The sequence below is a fragment of the Priapulus caudatus genome, unplaced genomic scaffold (genome assembly GCF_000485595.1).
Source record: "Priapulus caudatus unplaced genomic scaffold, Priapulus_caudatus-5.0.1 Scaffold526, whole genome shotgun sequence".
NCBI lineage: Eukaryota > Metazoa > Priapulida > Priapulimorpha > Priapulimorphida > Priapulidae > Priapulus > Priapulus caudatus.
This window is the reverse complement of record NW_014577587.1, coordinates 246,592-265,620: the sequence shown is the minus strand read 5'-3', so window position 1 is coordinate 265,620 and position 19,029 is coordinate 246,592. Positions and strand designations below refer to the sequence as shown.

The 19,029-nt window shown below is 42.2% G+C and overlaps 1 protein-coding gene across 1 annotated transcript; it reads left to right on the top strand.

Annotated features, from left to right (window-relative positions):
- Window positions 1–7,075: 7,075 nt before the first annotated feature.
- Window positions 7,076–13,996, top strand: LOC106811312 (programmed cell death protein 6-like). Its single transcript, XM_014814885.1, has 6 exons — window positions 7,076–7,270; window positions 10,035–10,096; window positions 10,263–10,307; window positions 10,918–11,076; window positions 11,404–11,513; window positions 12,633–13,996. Exons 1-6 carry the CDS (start codon window positions 7,113–7,115, stop codon window positions 12,732–12,734), a joined length of 636 nt encoding a protein of 211 aa, XP_014670371.1. The 5' UTR covers window positions 7,076–7,112; the 3' UTR covers window positions 12,735–13,996.
- The last annotated feature ends 5,033 nt before the right edge of the window (window positions 13,997–19,029 follow it).

The window sequence follows — 19,029 nt, the reverse complement described above, 5'->3', positions numbered from 1 at the left end:
GAGAGAGAGAGAGAGAGAGAGAGAGAGAGAGAGAGAGAGAGAGAGAGAGAGAGAGCAAGAGATGAAAAGAAAATGCATATGTTATACTTCAGGGAATACTGAATTATTGGTTTTGTCTGCTCTTTATTCCTACGTACTACACCGATATCATACATCCTACACCTTAATAATAATAATATAGATTTAGGCACTGCCTAAAAGCGGAGCTCCCGATAGGTGACTCGAGGATAATCTTCGATCCATGGATGCGATTGGATGCATGGCGACGCACGTCCCTAGCCTCCCTTTTCGCTTATTGTGCTTATTCGCTTATTGTGCAACTTGCTGTGTGTGTACATGTGTGTGTGTGAGGCATATCACATGACAATGGTGTTCCCCTGCCCCTATGACAAATTTGTCAAAGGTTAATTGCTTGCGTGGAAGTGTTTACTTCTTGAGATACCAAAAACGTTCGCAACGTAACGTAGCGATGTAGTAGCAGTAGTAGTAGTAGTAGCAGTAGTAGTAGGGATCACAGGCACTGATCAATAAAATATAATGCTAAATAAATACGAAATCTATTTACTACCAAAGTCTTAATGTTTCTCTACTCTCTTTCACCTATTATTGCCGACAATTTCCTGTAAATGCCGTCCAAATGATCATCTGCAACATACGCTGGCTGCCGCACGCTAGCTGCTGCACACTGACACATAAATATATAGAGAAACATTAAGACTTTGGTAGTAAATAGATTTCGTATTTATTTAGCATTATATTTTATTGAAACGCTGTGGTAGGGATGTGTACACGGACGTACGTACGGACGCACCATCGAAAATGAAGTGGATCATGGGTTACCATTCTGTGGTGCTCCGCTCGCGCGGGCCTTCGGCGTCCCGACTCTCAAACTCGAATCGAAACTGAGACACTCAAAAGGATTAGCCTGTAATTCGGACTATCAATAAATGTCGAATGTAAACGGTCCTTTTGTTACGGCAAGCTCCGGCTCCTGTATGAAACACGAATGCAGTGTTTCATTACCACAAATTAATGTCTCCATTACTCCGCCGCTGGCTCTGCTACGATACACGGCCGCGTAGTCATTTAGCAGTTGTTTACATGGCACATATTTGGTGTGGAAGGCTGTTTCCCTCTTGTGTTGCCATCCTTGCTTTCCGCAACGGAACCTCTTGTCCTGCCCACGGATGGACTTCATCAGAAACGCTCTTGTATCTCTCGGGGCGGGTAGCCACAGATAGCCTAGCGGGCGAGGATGCAGAGGGAAAACCATGTCTTTTGGGTAAATTCGACTTGCGTCGCTTTCGTGATGACTTTCCCATACATGCGTACTGTTGTCGTCGAAAAATGCTATGTCAATGAAAGGCCACGCCCACTCATAGCGCCGGCCCCACGTCTTGGGCGTACTGGAGAAAAATAACTTCATGTATCGTTTCGACGTGTGATTGGCTAGCTTATACTCTGGGCTGAGAGAAAGCAGAGCTGTCGCCATCCGGTGTCGGTCGATGTGACGCACCATGATGTCTATGTCATCGTCCCAAGGCAAAATGTCGTGTGACATATACGAGCCTGAAAAACATCGAATGAAATATCGTGAATTCAAATGGCTTTAAAACGTCACAACTCTCGTTCGACCCTATATGCCTACACGTTTTGGTTAGAAGGTAGGACTAATTGAATAAAATTATATCAATCAATATTTTATTGTCATGCGTCGCTGACACCTACCGTATAAAGCTCCTCCGAATAGGAGGTATGATATACTGTTAGACAGGAATACCATATCTATTATCTCCATCAGAGACATCATTTTAAGCCATTCCGGTTGTGACATCACTCGTCGGCTGGATGTGCTATCGCTCCACTTAGGCATTTTAACGATACAGTTCACATTTGGTTCAAGCACCGTTAAATTTTTACGATTCGTCCAGATACGGCCGTCATTCTGTGCTATCATTGGCCAGTCGACGAAGGGTCTGCCAATTGCCAGTCTGGAGCGTTTATGTCCAAATAATGCATCGCCGCCGTCCAGGGCAAGAAACAACAGTAGGCCTACACAGCAGACTGCTAGCAGACTACAGGCTGCTAGAAAAGCTTTAGAACACGTCACGTATTTTATCTTCCACATTCTCCGATTCTGGAACTCTCTTCCTTCTCCTCGAGTTCACGGTATAATGTAAATCCCTTCCACTTGCAATGCACAGTGTTGATCGGTCAATTTGATCAACGTTAAGTCCTCTCCCAGTCCTCTCCGTTCAGTCCTGTCTATGAGGAATGTTTCTTGTGGCGCTATGATATTATTGTCCCTCATTTTAATGAACAGTAGCGACACCGCATCTTCCTTAATTGTCGTGTAGCGAATTACAAGAGTAGAAAACCAATTCCAAACGCCTTTCGAAGATGTGTAGCATCTGGAGTTCATTTTATTAGCAATTAACGAGCAGGTGATATCGTGATGAATTATGCAGCTAGCCGCGCCGGCATCACGACTAGCATAGGTGTGAAGCAAACGGTCAGAGAGGCGGCAGGGCTGCGTTAACAAAGGTAATGATGTCATACTATGTATATATGCCCAATTCATCAATAGATTTAATTGCGAGCGTCTCGATGTATTCAGTATTGGCTAATTTATCTAATATTATAACAATGAAACACATATGATATAATATACATAAAATGATACTTATCGTGCGGATATCCGTGGGTGTGTAGTAGGGAGTGTGATCTACAACGATTCCCAAGTAACCAACCGCTATAATCAATGCTTTACTCATGAATGATGGAACACTTTCGAGAGTCCATGCAATGACTCTCTGCGTGTGAGTGAGGATGTGTCAATGTGGTGTAACGAAATAAACACGAAATGTATTTACTACCAAAGTCTTAATGTTTTTCTTCTCTCTTAATTTCGCCTATCATTACTGATAATTTCCTGTAAATGCCATTCCTGTTTGGCTGCCTCGACCCTGCAGGAAGAAGATCGCCATCAGCCGCCGTATCTGCTATACTATCGCCGCTATATTGCTATACTATTGCCGCTGGGAAATAGAACAATACCGCGGCATATCGATCTTTAATTTTTCGGATAGAGTCCCAATTGTGTTGGCGTCAGTTTAATTCGAAATTATACGGCACTCCGGCATATGCTGGAAAGCCACTGAGCCAAACATTTCATTCAAACAGGTTTCACCAAGGCTGCGTACACTTATAAAAAACAGTTTCTACTAAGGACGATCTGGGATACGTGTGCTCACTGCGTTCCTGGAGGATGGCGCTGCGCGAACGAGTGGCAAGCAGGGCATGCAACAAGTCCCGAGTCTCATTCATTCGGTACATACGCGCACGAGCCATATTTACTATGTAGACGTTATAAAGCCCGATGGATAGACGCGCATGCAGGAAACAGTAATGTGAAAAACGGTAATTATTATCACTGTCATAATGCATTTTTGTCGTTTCAAGCTCAGAAGAAACCGGGTAAACTTGCAATGGAGGGCTAGGTTAGACGCGGCCATTACTAATTGTAACATTGTGTTAACCGCGTCTTTGGTCGTGCATCGCAGAACAGTTGGTGATAGTGCGGCACTTGTCAGCCGTGCGAGCGCGCTTCCAACGACTATAGGTGTTCCCACTGACGCAAGAGACGTAGACCTCGCGGCCGATGTACGAATTTAAAAGAGTAGTTATGAGAACTATATATATATGTATATATATAAACAAAGTCAAATTATAGAATAAGGGTGTTTAAAATTTAATCAACGAGCTTTTCGAGATTACATCTCTTTATCAGGTCAGCAGACATTGGAATACAAAAACAAATACAATGCGTTATAAGATATAATCGAAAAGGAATCATTCAAACAATTCGCGCGTTGCCATGAACACGGATGACGAACGAACACACTACACACACACACACACCACACACACACACACACACACACACACACACACACACACACACACACACACACACACACACACACACACACACACACAACGATTGCAATGTTATCATAAATAATTATGTGATACAAAGGCGTCTACAAATCACACGTAATTGAAGTTAACATTCATATCCCGGTTTCAAACAACCAACCCTCACAATTAATTTCTGCCAGTCGTGTGTCGACGTGAGCTGTTGTAATATAATACTGAGTTGGCAGCCACAAACACGCAAGTCATCAATGCGGTGATCCGGTTGGTTAAAGTGGTCAGCAACCGGAAAACCATACAAATTGAGGCGGATAATCTTAGGTGTTCAACAAACCTATCCTCAAGACGGCGTTTTAATTATTTCGCCAATATAGTAAATTTTGCAGTTTACGTATTCAATGGCGTAAATGAGGTTCGTAGACACGCATGTAAAGAAACCCCCACTATAATTTTGCCCCGAGGCCCCTGAGCCACAGACTTATTTGTGATAAAATTGCAAGTACTGCAACGTTTCCGACAACACGGGTATGAGCCAGGTTGGCTCACGGGGTTGTCAGTGTTCTATATACGGTACTTATTGAAACAAGAGTGTTGCGGAGGTTAGTATCACGTCTGTTCGAGCATAAAGGCGGTTTTGAAAAGATGTTAGCTGTGATTGGATCGTTTTGGAGAATTTTATAATTATCAATTAATAAACTTTTGATGTGTAGGATTGAAGGGTGATAGGTTAAAACCAATGGACGTCTGTCTGAAGTTTTATTTCCGCCGTCTTTTTACTTTACTTCTATATATATAAGGTATGATATATATATATATTATATATATATATATATATATATATATATATAATATCAGGGGTTATAAAATGACAAACATTTGTCAGTTATTAACCCCTGATATATCGATCCAATTACTCACAATCTAATCATTTATCATGCTCTCCTAATTCATTATAGTGGCAATTTTAATTTATTTTTTGTAGCCTCTAAATTTATGCTTGATTTTTTATATACGTATGTGCACTATTGTAACAGTAGATCAAGCCCAACCGATTGTTACCCTTGTTATGCATGTGGAACCTAGCTGGCAGTCACCTGTTGATACCAGCCGCGTTCACACGTAGCAAGAAATCCGGTATTCACACCGGATTAACGTTCACACGAGGCAAAATGCGCGCGTCAAGAAATACGGTATCTAAACAGATCCGGTAATTTGGATGTAAATACGCGGGCTTCCCTGACCGAATAATTTGCGCCTTGTTTAGAAATACCGAATCTCTTGGACGCGCATTTCCTCCGTGGGAACATACCAGAGGCGTGCTCAGGAGAGCGAACTCTCGCGAGCGCTCGCGAGCGCTCGCCTTCTGAACGACACTGCGCGAGCGAGTCTGCGAGTTCTTAAGGGTCGTGTATTTTATAAACTGGTCCGCGCTCGACAGTTCAGTGTAACGCGCAGGGAACTGTCGAGCGCGGACCAGTCTATATTTATTTATCGGCAGTTGGTGCGGATTGCATTGTTTATTTCGCATTGTTCGCCTTGGATATGTTTTAAAGCAGCTCGCAGCTCGCAAATACCGTATTTCTGGAGCCGCGAATCAGCGTGTGAATGCTCGGCCGCGTATTTGTCTCAGATTCGGTATTTCGCAAATACGTATTTCAAGTACCGTATTTTGCAGTATTTCCAGTACGTATTCAGTACGTATATTCAGTACGTATTCAGTACGTATTCCATACGTATCCAGTTCCGTATTTTCAGTACGGTATTTTGCAAGTACCGTATTTCATATACGAGGTCTCGTGTGAACGAGGCTACTAATTCACATTTCGTTACGATCGTACACGCACATGCAGCTGCGCACCGTGTGCATGTATGTTTAGGCCTATGTATCAGGAGTCAATAATAATAGATTATGTTATTATTCACTCCTGATATCCTATCGCCAGCTGTGCGCGCGTCGACGCGAAAATCGTTTTCAAAGGAAGTGTACTCATTTGGCCTTGTTATGTGGGTGTCACTTTCCCCCGGGCGTAGATGGACGGTGCCGTTACGTGACAGCACTAGTCACTTCGTACGCTTCAAAGTCCAAATCTTCCACAGAAAGATTCCACAGTCATACTTCCGTGCTAGACAGTAGACATGGCCTAATTTCCCTAACCCTAACCCTAATCCTAACACTAGTGCTGCCACATCACGTGACCGTCCATCTACGCCTGGGGGAAAATTAATCCCTTGTTATGTAGTCAAATAGTTATGCATCAGGAGTAGATAATAGGGAATTCCCTATTATCTACTCCTGTTATGCATGTAACACAGTTGTCGTCACCACTGCATCGATCACCATTTGCATTTGGTTGTCAATCAAAGTGCCACGTGTCGAGAGCACGTGGCTACAACCATGCAGTTGTCTAGTAAGATAAGATAACCTCTCGATGATGGCGTACGTGTGCACGTACACGTGCGTGCGTTCGTGCGTATACACGTACACGTGCGTGCGTTCGTGCGTGTACACGTACGTACGTACACGTGCGTGCGTTCGTGCGTGTACACGTACACGTACACGTGCGTGCGTGTGCACGTACAAAAGCGTGCGTGCGTGTGCACGTACACGTGCGTGCGTGTGCACATACACGTGCGTGCGTGCGCGCGTGCGTGTGCACGTGCACAAGCGTGCGTGCATGTGGACGTACACGTGCGTGCGTGTGCACGTACACGTGCGTGCGTGTGCACATACACGTGTGTGCGTGCGCGCGTGCGTGTGCACGTGCACAAGCGTGCGTGCATGTGGACGTACACGTGCGTGCGTGTGCACGTACACGTGCGTGCGTGTTCACATACACGTGCGTGCGTGCGCGCGTGCGTGTGCACGTGCACAAGCGTGCATACATGCGTGCGTGTGGACATACACGTGCGTGCGTGAGTGCCCCTCCGGTTCACGGACCCCCTGAAACCAATCTACGGACCCCAAAGGGGTCCATATGGACCACATGTATAAGAACCCCTGATCTGAGTGAGCCCATGATCTAGATGCCATATTATCAGGAGTAAGATAATATAGGAATATCCTATAGGTAATCCTATATTATCTTACTCCTGATATTATGATATAGTGCCATGATTATGTTTCCGAATGCAGAAATTCTGAATGCGCTCGACAGGTGGAGCTTTGTGCAAGCACAATGGCGTACTCCTGGCAACAAATTCCTGCTGGTTATCAACAGCAAAACGTACGCGCAGTTAGCCAACAACGACAGCAAGTACCTGGGTCTTATCAACAACAAGCACCACCACAGGCACAAACTATTGACCAAAACTACCTGTGGGACATATTTCAAAGGTATTATTACACATGGTTACCAGGTTAGCTTGGCGCTCCCGACGAGCTCACACTGTCACTGTCACTGTCACTAACGCTGAGAGGGTCTAAATACCGTCTATGTTCCCAAGGGCAAGGGTACTGCCGGAATACCGGAACGTACCCTGGTACTATATAATATGCCGGACTGTACCTCGCCTACTCCACTAACCCTAACCCTAACCATAACCATATCAAATAGTTACCAGGGTACGTTCCGGTATACCGGACCGTACCCAGGCCCAGGGTACGTTCCGGCAGTACCCTGGGGGACATAGACCCTATAAGCGTCACTAACGCTGAGAGGGTCTATGTCCCCCAGGGTACTGCCGGAACGTACCCTGGGTACGGTCCGGTATACCGGAACGTACCTGTACCCTTGTACTATCTAATATGCCGGACCGTACCTCGCCTACTCCACTAATGAGTCTAGGGAGTCGCCTACGCCTACTCCCTAACCCTAACCCTAACCCTAACCATATCAGATAATTACCAGGGTACGTTCCGGTATGCCGGACCGTACCCAGGGTACGTTCCGGCAGTACCCTGGGGGACATAGACCCAATGAGCGTCACTAACGCTGCCAGGGTCTATATGTCTCCCTGGGTACTGCCGGAACGTACCCTGGTACTATCTAATATGCTGGACCGTATCTCGCCTACTCCACTAACGAGTCTATAGGGAGTCGTCTACGCCTACTCCCTAACCCTAACCATATCAGATAGTTATCAGCTAGGGTACGTTCCGGTATACCGGACCGCACCCAGAGTACGTTCCGGCAGTAACCTGGGGGACATAGACCCTATGAGCCTTACTTGAACAGATTCCATTTGACGTGAGAGCTCTCTGGTAAGGCCCGGGTGCCAGATGTGTGCAGCATATTACAGAATCGGTCTGACGTAACCACAGTAAATTTGTACGAGATCTTCACAGCTAAGCCTAGATTTTTTTAGTATACGAAGTATGAACATTATTTTACTGGCTCTAGCCACTAAATCTTGAACGTTTATCACCCATTTAAGATTGTGCTGGAACATACACCCAGGATCTTCAATGTTGTCAAGTTTTCCAATTGAAAGTGTTCTAAAAAAAGTTCAGCATCTTGAGGTCTATTTCTACCAAAGTACACCTGCATAACTTTGCATTTTGCAGGGTTAAGTTTTCATTTTATTTGAAAATGCCTAGCGCTGGATACATGCGAGAACGTTGTTGATATATGACGGAGCGTGATGTGTCATGATAGTGGCCATGGCTTCGAAGAGGAGGCTATTCATGGTCATTGCATGAATAAACATAGCGTTTTCATGAAATCTATTCATGTGCAATCAAAATAAGCATTTTTTGGGGGTAAATGGCATGTCTGTTTCATTTGATCTATTTGTGATACTTTTGAAGATATAACCAGCATAGTTCCATAACTGTTTACCATACTGCTGTTATGTAGTGTTAGCATTATAGTTGGCATTACCATTAGGGATTAGAGTTGTGGATTATTTATTTGATAATTTATCAGTTCACAACTGATTATAGTACCATCTCACATGCAACTTTATTAAGAAGCACAGTGAACAGCCATAGTGCTGTGCTGGTACATCTTCAAAAACATCACAGAGAGATTACATGAAAATCATATGTTAATGCATGCTTTATCCCATAATTTCTTTCCTCTTCAAAACCTTGCCCACACTTTCATAGCGAATTAAGTTCATTGGAAGTCTTGAAGTACGCTGGTTGTTGTTTTACGTTATGTGGGTTGTAGGCTGTACAATAAAGTTAGGTAAGAAAGCGTGACCGCCAATTTCGCACATTTGAAGTAGTTCAAAAACTACAGTGAGAACAGCATTTGGAGACACAACAGCATTCGATGTGAAGGTGGGTATGCAGCAGGGGTGAGCAATTAGCCCCTTTCTGTTCATTCTGATGATGGATGTGCTGAGCGCGGAGCTGAGAGAAACTGATGGATGGGAACTGTTATTTGCCGATGATCTTGCAATAGTGGCGGAAACTGAAGAGGCGCTACAGGAGAGAATGCTGCAGTGGCAGGAAAGTTTACAGGGAGGAGGGCTGAGTCAGTCAGAGGTGGTGATAAGCAGTAAGAAGGGAGGTGAACCGATACAGATAGTCGACAGTGCTGGAGTGGAGATGAGGCGGGTGAACAAATTCAAGTACTTGAGAGCAACGATGGCGGAGGCAGGAGGATGTGAAGTTGAAATTGTGGATCTAAGGGCATGGAGAAAATGGAGAGAACGGAGGATGTTGCCTTGGATATTGGGGGTTTCACTGAGAGAAAGAAGGACATGAGGAGGTACGATGAATAGCTGGAGTAAGAGACATTAAGGAAGTCATAATGCAAAGTAAGATAAGATGGTATGGTCATGTGGTTAGGAAGGAAGATGAGGAGCAAACGAGGAGAGAAGGCAGAAGCCGGTGAGAGGAAGATAGAAGAGAGGGCAACAGAGAATTAGATGAAGGGATGGAGTGGAGGCGGAGATGAGAAGGCTTGGAGTAATGGAGGACAATGAATGCGGCCGATTGAAGGAGGTGGAGAAGCATTGTCAACAGGGAGGTCAGCCCCTAGCTGACTTTTCAGCATGGATCATCCGTGAGAAACTATAGGAACAAGAAGAAGAACAAGCAATAGGATTTATCTCATTTTTGTGATATCATCTCGTGGCCTAAAAGCACAAGCAAGTACTTAAATACTTCATTTGGCAAATAATAAACTATTGTATTTTGACTTATTTAGGGTGGATAAAGACCGTAATGGCCATATAACTGCCCATGAGCTACAACAAGCTCTTTCAAATGGTATGTGTTTTTATCTTTGTCTCTTATCCTATGTGTCATTATAGGTAAAAAAATAACATGTAATTTAGAAATTCATGTATGAATGTATGAATGATAATGTTTTGTGTAGTATGATTCAAAACAGTGCAGATTATGCTACTGGTCTGTAAGTCTGATTTACTTTCAGGAACGTGGCAGCCTTTTAATTTTGAGACTGTAAACTTGATGATTGGTAAGTTTTAGTTTTAATGGAAAAGTGGTGAATATTGGTGGAAAAGCATATATTGAATTGGATCCTAATTCCTAACAACAAATAACAGCCATTCACAGGAAAATAATACAGTAGATTGCATGTGAATGTCATGGTATCTTTTATGTGCACCACTGTGTGACGTTGGCGATTGCTTGGTGTCGGAACGTCAAGATCTTTAATTGCATTTTAGTTGTACGCCTATGAATAATAGGTGTTTATAATTGTGTTTTATGCACGAGGTATATGTACCTTTAGATTTCAGAATTTTTGTTTTAGCATGAGCTTACTTTATAGTATGGCTCATAGGGTCTATGTCTCCCAGAGTACTGCAAGAACGTACCCTGGGTACGGTCCGGTATACCGGAACGTATTCTGGTAACTATCTGATATGGTTAGGGTTAGGGTTAGGGAGTAGGCGTAGGCGACTCCTTAGACTCGTTAGTGGAGTAGGCGAGGTACGGTCCGGCATATTAGATAGTACCAGGGTACATTCCGGTATACCGGACCATACCCAGGGTACGTTCCAGCAATACCCTAGAGGACATAGACCCTCTCAGCTATGGTATGTAGTACACTGGCTTGTTTGCAGGCATGTTTGATATGGATCACTCTGGTACCATCACGTTCAACGAGTTCTCTGGGCTGTGGAAGTATGTGACAGATTGGCAGCAGACGTTCAGATTTTTTGATCGTGACAACTCCGGCAGTATCGATCAGAATGAATTGAAAACGGCGCTCACATCATTTGGTAACCTTAGTCTACCAATCTATTGCACCCTGGGGTTATTTCTATGCACCATTTGTCTTCTACACATTCATAGAATTTTAGTTGATAGATTTTTATTTTAGTATTTGTTTTACATACATAAATCTAACTTGTGCACGAGCAAGTCAAAGAGTTCATTATGGCAATTGTTGATAGCAACCCTTCCCTCTATTACAATACTATAGTCTATCTCATAATCTGTGTTTAAGGGTTTATTGGATAAAGTTAAGCAATTCAGGAAGAGAATAAAAAATATCTGCCCCACATGAAGGCATGTTACCCTTACAATTGCTTGCATCTTATGTCTAGGTTATCGATTATCGGATCAGTTTTACAACATGATTGTGAGAAAGTTTGACAAGAGTCGACGTGGGACTGTGGTATTTGATGACTTCATACAGTGCTGTGTACTTATACAGGTAAACCTTATAGTAATTTCCTGTATAACTTGACCTTGTTATGATGGCAAACGGCACGACGACTGAGTAATATTATACATTCGTTAGCTGTCAGCTTGACCATAACTAGCTTAGAAATTTCAAGAATTTGTGTACTAATGTTTAGTAACATTATAGTGTAAATCTTGACATGTGTAGCGTTTTGTGGTCTTCTGCGCTACCCGATGGCGCCACCTGTCAATACGTAGTAACTAGCGGTTTACCTTACGTACGGTGCAGTGCAACACGGTGGATAGTAGCAACGAGAAATACAAGATAGATACTCCTACCTCGTTTGTCCGGATGGGGTGTTACGGCGGTGTCGTTGCCACCCGGACCCCACTCTCTCTCGAGCGCCTCGGTGCTACCGCGCTCACTCCGTAGTACCCAACCCAGCATTCGTTCCGGCTCCGGTTTGATAGCAGGGGTTAGTCAACAATGCCAGACGACGGACAGCACAGGACAAACACAACACAATCAAAACCGTGTTGTGTTGCGCCGTGTTGTGTTGTGTTTGTCCTGTGCCGTCCGTCGTCTGGCATTGTTGACTAACCCCTTCTATCACACCGGAGCCGGAACAAACGCTGGGTTGGGTACTACGGAGTGAGCGGTAGCACCGAGGCGCTCGTGAAAGAGTGGAGTCCGGGTGGCGACGACACCGCCGTAACACCCCATCCGGACAAACGAGGTATCATTTGTGTAAGGCCACTATCCACCGTGTTGCACTGCACCGTACGTAAGGTAAACCGCTAGTTACTACGTATTGACAGGTGGCGCCATCGGGTGGCGCGGAAGACCACAAAACGCTACACATGTATACATATGCATTCTTTAGTAGTAACAACATGATAGGGACAATAATATGGAGAACAATAACTACAATGAACAGTCATATCATTGGAATACTCAGTGTAGCGTGTGACGAATATACTGATCCTCCCCCCATTGTTTTGAGAGTGCGTGATATAGTTACCCAACCTTGTAACCAGTGCATGCAACAGGATTATAATGCTCAGCCATCTCATTTTCACAAGAAAGTGAACTGCCTTTTGTTTCTTGGCTAGTAATGTTTTTAAATTAGTTTTTTCTATAAAATTTCAGACGGTCACTAATGCATTTCGGCGATATGACACGGACCAGGATGGATTAATCACAATCAGATATGAGGATTTCCTGACCCTTGTATTAAGCCTGAAGATGTAATAGAAATGTTTTCATTTATAGTTTCTTAAGCCTGGTGCACACGCAAGCTATATGCTACGGTTTTAGTCGTCGGATGTTAACACAGGAAATAATTGGTGTATCCCGCACACGCTACGCCGTGTGCGCTGGTTACCGATTAACATCGGGATAAACATTGCGAGATCGATCATGTGACTTTGGAATTGGCATTGTTATTAAGAGCATGAGTGATAGCTTTTAACGCATGTGACCTCTTATTGCGGTCTTTGTATTCAGATGATGTTGTGTCATAGAGACATTTATGCTGCGACCATATATCAACAAGTAATGCTTCCTTTTCGTCGTCCCAAAAAAATGCGCGGCTTCTATGAATGCTGCCATTTTGTGGATCATGTGATTTTTGCTCGATGCTGATTGGCCCTTGTAACCAGATTTTTCCTTTGAACCCCACACACGCTACGGTCCAATTTTATCTGTGTGGTTTTTATAAATAGATATCGGTAGATATCAAACCAGCTTGATATGCTCTGATCAGTAGCAGAAAAAATCGCAGGATAATGAGACCGCACATGCTCCGATTTCACCCGCCAGTTGGGAACGGGAAAAGTTGTACAGAAAAAAGGTGTTTAGAAAGTCGTACAGAACCAAAAAGTTGTACAGAAAAAACCATAATACAGAAAAAAAAAAACCCACAAGGTGGGCCATGTGCGCCAGGCTTGAGTTCAAGAATTAAAGATATGAAAACTCAATTTTAAAATAGAATAAATTTTTAACAATATTTTAAATGAAAGTATAACTATGCGTGTGTTCTATATAATACTGTATGTTTTGATATTATCCAATTTCTCTTAATGTATTTATATACATAAGTATACCTCAAATCAGTGAAACGAAAATGGCTATATTGCTTATGTTTTGGCAGCTTCAATCACTATGCCTAGGGTTGGAATTTTCTGAGATCACTATATTGAGGGTCACATATATGTATATAAATATATGAATGTAAATTTATGAGTAGGCTCTACATTTTCTTCTATATTTCAGTCCAACTTGTTATAGTGCACAGACGTCTCTGGTTTTGTGTTGTAGTCACATGCTGTCTTTGCGACAGTGTTGTATAGGAATACATAGCATAGTCATATAGCATTCATTATTCACTCGATAGTAGTGCATTTTTAAGATTTAATCACATTTATTTGTACAAACACATGTATAGTTTTTATATCGTGTTTTATTATTGGAAATAAAATCAAGTACTTTTTATATCACAATTTACTAATAAATTACTATTAGAAGATTCGTTTAATTTTTTTTGGGCAAAATTAAAAGTAAATGATAAATTACATAGTGGTACATGGTAACAAAACAAGTTTAAAGGGATGGTTTACTCTAGGTTCTAGGGTTATTTTCAGTTAATTTAGGTTAAAATTACGCTACATAAAAAGTTTCATGGTTCAATCACCATGAGAATATATTATTAAAAATGTTTTAAAACTAACGACTACAGTTTGATTACAACGACGGTGGCGCCACTCAAAGCGCACGATCTGATAAGTTGCGCAAAACCACTCCAGCCAAGGGCTACAGACCGAGGGGTGTTTCTTATTTTATTCATTTAAAAGTAAAAGCATGTAATATCTTATAAACAACATATAGTTCAGTTATAATATGGATAAATTTGCCCTAAAATGAATATCGTTCGGTTAAATAGCATTTAGGTATAAATATAATTGCACTTTTGTGATTAGCCCTCGGTCTGTAACGTGCAAAATAAATTGTCAAATACGAAACTTTTTTCGGGGTGGCAGCACAGTCGCGGGTGTCATGGCGCCATTCAAATTTCGTAGCGTTGATGTGTAATATTATAACAATTAAATTAGGTATCTGGTAACAAATACGTGTGGGTATAGACGATTTGTTATACAGTAAGTACAGTCCCTTTAAAATAGCGTGATCACAGAATAAAACGTTTAGATGTAGTATATAAATGTAGTATGCATAAAATTGTAAACTAATTTGTGTTGAAAATGCACTTTCACTGGTAGTAACCCTAAATTAAGCCATATATTAGCCAATCTGTGAAAAAATTTAAAAGAAGCTAATTTCAACTGATTTGGGTAGGTATGGGTATGGACAACTACCAAAAAAAGTAAGGAGGATAGGGGTTGGGGAAATTTTATTAGAGGTCAAAGGTCATTGACCTCTGCCTAAATCATATAAAATTGTATTTCAGCAACAAAATATGGTATATAGATGATCTTGGTGTCAAAATGCACAGGATTACAAAAGAAGATGACATAAGATAATTATTGACCCTTGGGACCAAATCCTGACCTCTGAAAATGAGGTCAAAGGTCAAAAAACTGTTTTATCACTAAAATGTCATATTTATAACAGGAAAATCACCATATTATATAAAAATGAGCAAAAAACAAACAGAAGAGGCTAATTTCAACTTACGTGGTGGATATGGGGGTTATTATTTATTCCAATAGCAGAGGGGGAGGGGGAAATTACCTTTCTTGGGATCAAAGGTCATTTACCCTAGACTATCCCTAACATTTTTGCAGGGCGCCCTTCTCTCTGAAGGGCGTTTGCAGGGCGTTAGAAGGGCGCCCTGCAAACGCCCTCCATAAGTGCTACGCCCTGCAAACGCCCTCCTGAGGCTTAGAAATTTTAGCACCATTCGAGAACGCCCTGCAAACGCCCTTCTGAGACATAGATATTCGAGAAAGCGTCTGAGACATAGAAAGCGTCTGGAGAAAGACAGCCAGCACGTCAAGTTGATTTCTGCATGGTTTTCAACTCATAACCCCTCATAGAGTTAGTATAGATCTGTTTCATTTACTGATAGATAGCACAGAAATCATTCCACATTTCAGTTACTATTTGTGGAACATTTACTTATCATCTATGTAAAATAATATTTCATTTTTCATTTCAGGTAAAAGACCCCAACACCATTACTTCGCTGTCTATTGGAGTAACAACTACCAACAAGTCAATTGTCAACTGTGACGATGCAGTGAGGATAGGCCATGAAATGCAAAAGGATCTTGATAATGAGTCACCGGTTAAGAGCATGAAGACATCAAAGAAATGCAAAAATCTGGCTGAACTTCAGAAGAAAGTAAAGGTAGGCGACAAGAAGATCTACATCGAAAAGACCCTTCTTTTCAATAGACTGATTTCCATGGCAGAGAGAGATGAAGGGATCGAACACATATTCAAATTTGAGCTGACCCCGGTCCCAACATCTCTCTTCACAATGGATCGCATGATGAGAAAACCCAAAAAGCATGAATTTGGCAAGATGCTCAAGGAAACAGCTACAAAACTTGACGTGGACATAAACAGCAAGATGCATGTTGTTGATGAGGGTGGCTACTTCATCAGGTAAAGTGTCCAGCGGTGCAAACCATCAAGACTATAGTTGATACATATGTCAGATATGTTGACAACAAATTCAAGGATGCTACTGTAGTGTTTGATGGCTACGGGGAGGAATCATCAACGAAAGACCATGAACATATGCGGCGGATGGCTGGGAAGAAGGTTTCTCCGGACATGAGGATCACACCGGAATTGACTATATCATGTGACAGAGAGGTTTTCCTGGCAAATGAGAAGAACAAAGGAGCCTTAATCACGATGATATCTGCAGAGATGGCAAGCCACAATATCACTGTACGCCAAGCAAAAGATGATGGTGACACGCTGATTGTTAAGTCTGCAATGGACTTGGTCGCAAGTGTTAATTCCCCAGTTGTGTTGTCGCCCAGACCCTGATATTTTGATATTGCCTGCTTGCCTATCATAGCCTATCCACTGTACTAATTTGTATTTACAAGCAGATTTTGGTGGTCTTTACGACATCTCTAGCATAGACATCGGAGACAAAGAAGAGTTCCTCTTCAAGTATGGCTGGTCTGGAAACGACACTGTTTCATGCATTCATGGACATACCAAATGTGCTCTCTACAAATGCAGATTTCCTGCCAGTGTCATTACTGCATTCACAAGTCCCACTTCAACCGACTCCATAATTCGAACAGCTGGATTAAAAGCCATGCAGATCACATATGGCTGTGGGGATACTCCCCTAGAAAAGTCTCGCTACATGAAGTTCAAGAAGCAAGCAGCAAAGGGCAACATCGATCCTGACCGCCTACCACCAACGGAAGATGCAACAGCTCAACATTCCCTTCGTGTCCATCTTCAAGTTGTGGTATGGAAGCATCTTGACACCTCTATTCTTGATCCCAAAGAAAGAGGATGGGAGTTAGATTCCAACAGAAAACTCAGACCAAAAATGCTATCTGTTTGGTATCGCGCCAGACAACCTTCTGAAAGTAATTTGTTGCAACTGCAAGGAAGGGGAGAGGCAATGTCAAACAATGAGATGCAGCTGCATGAAAGCTCGCATGTCGTGTGTATCTGCATGTGGAGTGTGCTGTGGGCATTGTGACAATGGAACCGATAGCATAGATGCAGAAGAAGAAATTGGTAGCAATGAAGAGGAAACAGACTGAGTATTATTAATTTGTTGTTGTATCTTGGTATAATTCTGTTACTGTTACCAATATGATATGATATTTGATATGATATTTTAGTGATAAGACGTCTATTTTTGACCTTTGACCTCATTTTCGGAGGTCAGGAATTGGTTCCATAGGTCAGTAAATTCTATGTCATCTTCTTTCGTAATCCTGTGCATTTTGACACCAGATCATCTATATACCATATTTTGTTGCTGAAATACAATTTTATATTGATTTAGGCAGAGGTCAAGTGACCTTTGACCTCTATAAAAAAAATTCCCCACCCCTATCCCTCCTTACCTTTTTTGGTAGTTGTCCATACCCATACCTACCCAAATCAGTTGAAATTAGCTTCTTTTAAATTTTTTCACAGATGAACCTTAATTTAGGGTTACTATGGTGTTGTCGCAATTGTTCTTTTGCAAGTTAGATATGTATTGAGGAAGTCGTACTACAACAAAAGTGTTAAGATTTTCACAACCTGGACAACAAGCAATACAAATTCCATTACCAGCTATAGTGCTTTGCTACGATACGCCGAGCTATTATTATTTCAGTTTATTTGTTACAAAATGGGCACTTTAGCTAATCATGTACTCTGGAAGCTGTTACTACATTACACATGCAGCAATAACTAGTGTTTTTGCTGATAGGAAATTATGCATTCCAGTCATTCTCATAGGTCACTTCTCTTCATACATATTATCTATAGGCCATACTGTGACTGTCTTCACAAGACTTTAAAAAAAAGTTCAAACTGCGTTGCATATTTTAGGCTTGTTGAGAACTTTTTCGGGCACACAATATGGTCACACAGGACTACACTGCTCAACCTATACTCTCTCGATTCATCACGATTATATGATAATAAACTATTTAAATATCAATAACAATAACAAGTGCCACAGTGCGACAGCGCTCAACTGAGTGTACTGTAGCCGGGTATTCTTCTGATAAACTCACTGGGCAACCGAATCAAGTGCGCCCTCCGCCACCGTGTTCGCGCTCAGTAGATATATCTAGGATACTACTAATGCGTCTAAAATCTATGATAGGCTTTGCTATACGGTAGTGCAGAATAAAGATACAGCTGTGAAACTTTAATGACTTCGATATATTAACAACTTCGCACGTCAGCGGAGAAAGTACATTCATGGTCCTTTCAATAAAATGATTAAAAATGGTTAGGGAGTCACCGCTGAAACAAAAAAGTTTGCACTCGGTTTGTTAGACCATGTACCTCAGAAATGTCTGATATCTGACCTTTCCCCCACTGCCCTTTGACTTCCAATTTCGCACTGGTGATGTGGTTTTCCCGCCCCCCCCATCACACGTATACATTCGAATATTACGAGCCGGTAGCGTGAGTTGTTGTTGACGATTTGCTGCGCCATTCCGATATTTCCTCCATAACCTTAAGTTAAGGGTGTGAAAATATTCCCCTCCATTCGACACATGTCTGACCTTGACCCAAAAATCGACATCGCGAGTCCTTTTTCGCCGAATCCCCCCCGAGCCGTCACCGAATATCAGACCGTACGGTCGGAGCGGTTAAGATTTGTGCCCGTAAACTGTGGACCACGACGGACGACATTCATGCCATTCTACAAGGCTGCCATCTGACCTTCGATCAGCTGAGCTCAAGAAATCATCTATATGCAATTAAGCACAGTCACATTCTGCTCACACATATTACCTTTCGTTTAATGAAGACCAATGATATAGACAAGTTTTAATACCAATACGACAACGTCAATATAAAAAGATTCTGCCAG